Genomic DNA, 4,875 nt, shown 5'->3' with positions numbered 1-4,875 from the left:
TGCTGGGGGCAGCCCAGTCGGAAGATCTGACCAGCCCCTGCATTCCCCGGTGCTTCTGCTCCAAGCCCACCAGCGGGGAGGGAGCCTCAGCCCTCCCCCCACCGGCCCATTCGCATCCCCCTCCCCCAGGCCTGGTGGGCCAGCCCCCTCCGGGTGGTGTGAGCCAGGAGCCCAAGGAGTTTCCCACACTTTGGCCCCATTCATAGTGTTAAACGGCCCACAAAGGCCAGGCGTGTGCCTTGGAGGGCTCAGAGCTGCCATCTGGCCCGCACACAGGGAGGGAGCCAGGCTCTATCCGGCCTCGCTGGGATTGAACACCGTTCGTCTCATATCTCCCACAACTGAAAAATGAACCAAAGCTGCTCCAGCTCAGGGGGAGGAGGGAAGAAGGAGGCGGCCCACTCACCACCCTCACTTCGGGCAGGCCACCCGGGCCCACTGCGGGTGGGTGGGCAGCTGGAGGGCTGGTGGGAGCTGGACCACATCTCCTGCACGTGTCTCACTTGGACCAAGAGCCAGCTTGGGGAATGGGGGTGAGGGCAGGACACAAGCCCTAGCCAAATGCCCCTCTGACGCAGATAGAAGTGAGGCAGGGAGAGGGACGGGCTGGCCTGAGGACTTCCCTCACTCGTGGTCAGGGCCCTGGGACCCCCGTGTCTAGCAGCCAGACGCTTAGGGCACACGTGGACTTGGGCTCGTATCTCGCCAGCTGTGTCTAGCCAGCTGTGGCCAGGGCCGGAGTGGGTTTGGGGCTTGCTCCCTGCCCCTGCATTCCCCAAGCCCTTCGCTAAGCAATTTCTTGGTGCTGAGTCCCTAGCTTTGAGGGTGTGGCCAACGGAGACACAGGTGACAAAGCCACCCTCTCCCTCCCACTCCAACCCACCCCTAGGGAGTCCATAAACAAGCAAGGGACACACCAAAACATGCCCACTGCCCAGCATGAGTCCCATTTGGGCTGAGAAATGGCCCCAGGGAGCGTCCTGGGTCTCGCGCTCCGCCCGCAGGACCTGCCCGCCCGCACCTAGGCTGTGGTCAGCGCCCAAGGCTGCGCGGCAGAGCCTGTGGCTTCCGCATGCCCATCCCCAGCTTCCTCAGCTGTCCCCTGCCCTTTTGCTTCAAACTAGAGCCACACATCTGTAGTAGGGCCCCATCTGCTCAGAGAGGAGCCCCGGCCCAGGGTCTCCCGCCTCCCACAGCCAGCCCAGGGCCTGGGCCCCCTTCAAGAGGAGGCTGTTAGGAGGGAGGAGGAGGAGAAGGTACCAGAGGGGTGAACAGGGGCTCCCTATGCTCCCCCTTCAAAGTTACCTGAAGGTTCCCCTCTGGAAGCTCCCCAGCCTAACACACCCCAGTGGGTGACCAGCTGGCCCACAGGGCAGCCCTGAGCTAGCTCCCAGCCACTCCTGTCGCGACACCATCCTGCCTGCTTCCCGCCTCGCCCATTGCTGGGAAACCAAAGGCTCCTTGTATGCGGTGGGGGTGGGGATAAGGGAGGGGGAGGGGGGTTTCTGGAGCAGGTCCACCAAACAAGCCAGTCATAGCTGTGGGTCCCTGCCAAGACCCCGGCGGAGGGGGGAGATCTGACTGGACCCTTGTTAAAGCCCTTCAATTTCCAGCCACACCTGGACCTGTTCCTGGATTCAAACTCTGGCTGATGTGCCCTGATGCCACCTGCCGGTTCCCAGGACAGAGGTTCCGCCTGCCCATTGAACCTGACTGGGTCCTGCCCTGCGTCCAGGAGGAAGCCCCGGCTCTGCCACCCCAGTCCCTGCAGGACTCCAGAGAATCAGAGCAAGATGACTGCTCTGGGCAGAGGGGGTGCTCCTGGACAACCAGGGTAGGGCTGGCAGTCCCCAAAGCAGCTGGGGGACCTGGGCTTGGCTGGCCAGGCACCAGAATTACCAGTTTTCCCAGGGAGGCCCTAGGGGGCTGTCTGAGCTCATGAAGCATCCGTGTGGGCTCCAGGCCTGTCCTGCTCTGACCCCCATGCCTACCACCTGGCACCCTTCCTCCCCACCCGCTGGCAGAATGCCCAAGGAAAGCAAACCCCACACGTCCCCACCAGGCTGGGCAGCAGCCAGCGGGCAGCAGAGGCCTCCCCCACCCCCGGTCTTGTATGTGTGGTGACCACACACGTGTGTCAAGCACACCCCTGGGGCCCTGGGCTCTCCTGCGCTCTGCGGACTCTGTGCTCGTACCTCCTGCCCCACGGGGCAGGGTGAGGCCCTGAGGAGCACCGGCTGGTGCAGGACACCCCAGATGCCACTGCCTGACAGGCTGCTCCCCGGAAGACGGGGTGCAGCAGATCCTGGGGGGAGCGCCTCGGCACCAGACTCCATGCTGGGCACTTCAGGCCCTCTGCTACCCTAGTCTTCCCCAGGCTAAGCCACGGAAGGTTTTCCAGCCCTGAAGAAGTCAGGTGACAGCCTGCGACTTATCACCTCCGCCAGCAGGTCTGATTCCAAAAGCGTGGGTCCCTCTTCCCCCTTCCACCTGCGCACGGGAAGACTGTAGCCTCCTCCATTTCACCCGCCCTGGCGTGGGCGTGGGGTGTGCAGCAGGTCCCCATCAGGGAGGCTCCCTAGCCTCTGGAAGCCCCCCACTCATTCACTGGAAAGCTTTTCCCCGCCTAGCCTCTGCCAGCCAGCGGCGGGAGACCCCGGGAGAGGCGAAGGGGAGGGGAGAGAGGGGCCCGGGAGGGGCACCACTCTTTCCTGCTCCCCACCCCCACCCCCGCCCCCTATCCCCGAGGCCTGGGAAAAGACAGCATATTGAGGCGCGGGGCTCCCAGCATCAGGCCCCGGGATGCTAATGAGGGCGAGCGCGTTCCCACAGCCCGGACATTGTGCGGAGCGGCCCACCTGCTCCTCCGGGAGCGCCCATTGTGCCCGCGCCAATTCACAGGCAATTTAGCGTGCGCTAATGGGCCGGCGCCTTTGTGCGGCCCGCCCGGCCATTGGCCGCCGAGTGTGGGAACGGCCGCGGCGCCCGGGCCCCAGGCGCCTGCCCGCCGCCGCGCCTATATAGGGCCCGCCGGCCCGCCGGCCGCCACTGCCTGCTCGCCCGCCGCCTCTCCGCGCCAGGCATGGCCCCCAGCACCGTGGCCGTGGAGCTGCTCAGCCCCAAAGAGAAAAACCGCGTAAGTGAGCCGCCGCCCGCCCCGCGCCCCGCGCCCCGCGCCCCGCCGCCGGCTGACGCGCGTGTCCCCCGCAGCTCCGCAAGCCCGTGGTGGAGAAGATGCGCCGCGACCGCATCAACAGCAGCATCGAGCAGCTGAAGCTGCTGCTGGAGCAGGAGTTCGCGCGCCACCAGCCCAACTCCAAGCTGGAGAAGGCCGACATCCTGGAGATGGCCGTCAGCTACCTGAAGCACAGCAAAGGTGAGCCGCGCCCCCCGCCGCGCCCCGCGCCCCGCCTCCCCCCGCGCCCCGCCCCCAGTCACCGCCGCCCCGTCTCGCCGCAGCCTTCGCCGCCGCCGCCGCCGCCGGCCCCAAGAGCCTGCACCAGGACTACAGCGAGGGCTACTCCTGGTGCCTGCAGGAGGCCGTGCAGTTCCTGACGCTGCACGCGGCCAGCGACACGCAGATGAAGCTGCTCTACCACTTCCAGCGACCCCCCGCCGCGCCCACGGTGCCCACTAAGGAACCCAAGGCCGCGGGCACCGCGCCCCCGCCCGTGCTCACCCCCGCCAAGGCCACCGCCGTCGCAGCACGCCAGCCCACCTGCGGCCTCTGGCGGCCCTGGTGACCCTGCCAGCCTGGCGGGTGGCCACCCCCGAGGACCGGAGGGCCGGCCAGCCTGCTCCTCTGGCCATCCATCTGTCCCTCCTGGGGCTTGGACAGACCCCCTTCTCCGGAAGGCTCTCTCTCCAGGCTGGCGGGCCAGCAGGAGGGTCATTCTCAAGAGAATGTGCTTGCAGAGTCCTTGTCACTTAGGACAATCAGGGCCCACCTTCTGCCAAGTGTCTGACTCCATGGGGTTGTTCTGTGTTTGCATTTCAGCAAGTGACTTCTGGGAAGTCCCCACCGCCTGGGGTTCTATGATATTTGTAAGTGTCAGGGGCTCGGTCAGCCGGTGCCTCCGTGTGTAGAAGACTTTCTTCAGGGCCTGCAGCGTCCAGGCCAGGGGGCCTGGCGGGCGGGCCGTGCCGTGGGCACATTTGCCTTTTGTGAAGGCGGAACTCAAGGTGTATCCTCATAGGAACGAGCGTCAGCCTGGACGGGCACGGAAGGGCCACGCGAAGCCGCGGCCACAAGGCCCCCGTTCACACTCGGTTGTCTAGCAGGGGCTCAGAGTGGGCTTTGGGGGGAGGGCGGGGGTCTCCACCATGATCCTCAAAGGGTCCCTGTGTGTGGGTGGGTGCGTGTGGGCAGGATCTGAATTCAGAATTGAACCCTCGGTCCCCGTGGGAGCCCACGGGCTGGCTCTGCAGATTTCCAATAAAACCTGACCAAGCAGCCCTCGGGTCTGTCTCTTGTGCTGTACATGGGTTCTTGGCAGCCACGGTGGTGGGGGCGGTCTGCAGGGGTGGAGGAGGCCACGCACCATCATGATCCCCAGCTGTGGGGGGAGGTGTCTCTGCCAGTGGCCCTCTGGACAAGGCAGAAGTGCTGGTCCCGGCTGAGGGAAGGCAGGAATGAAGACAGGAGGTGAGCAAGCAGGGGGGAGGCAGGCCGGGAGAAGAGCAGGCCCCATGGAACCCAGAGCCCATGGACAGCCGGAAGGGATGCTGGAGCTTCCTTCACGGCCCCTCGCTGGCTCCCTGCAGGTGGGGGACAGGGCAGGGGGGCGCTAGTGACAGCTAAGGGACTTTCCAGCTCCATTTGGCTGAAGGCGATGCAGAGACCCTGGCCTGCAGGGGGCCCTCCCCGCAGCAGAG

The 4,875-nt window shown here is 66.0% G+C and overlaps 1 protein-coding gene across 1 annotated transcript; it reads left to right on the top strand.

Moving 5' to 3' along the window:
* The first annotated feature begins 3,017 nt into the window (after positions 1-3,017).
* On the top strand, positions 3,018-4,453 carry HES5 (hes family bHLH transcription factor 5). Its single transcript, XM_045064937.1, has 3 exons — positions 3,018-3,136; positions 3,211-3,376; positions 3,460-4,453. The coding sequence occupies exons 1-3, from the start codon at positions 3,083-3,085 to the stop codon at positions 3,741-3,743; spliced, it is 504 nt and encodes a 167-aa protein (XP_044920872.1). The 5' UTR covers positions 3,018-3,082; the 3' UTR covers positions 3,744-4,453.
* Positions 4,454-4,875: the final 422 nt, after the last annotated feature.

This window comes from Mustela putorius, unplaced genomic scaffold (genome assembly GCF_011764305.1).
Source record: "Mustela putorius furo isolate JIRA1106 unplaced genomic scaffold, ASM1176430v1.1 tig00003853_pilon_pilon_pilon, whole genome shotgun sequence".
In the NCBI taxonomy this organism is placed as follows: domain Eukaryota; kingdom Metazoa; phylum Chordata; class Mammalia; order Carnivora; family Mustelidae; genus Mustela; species Mustela putorius.
This window is presented reverse-complemented; position numbering and strand designations above follow the sequence as displayed.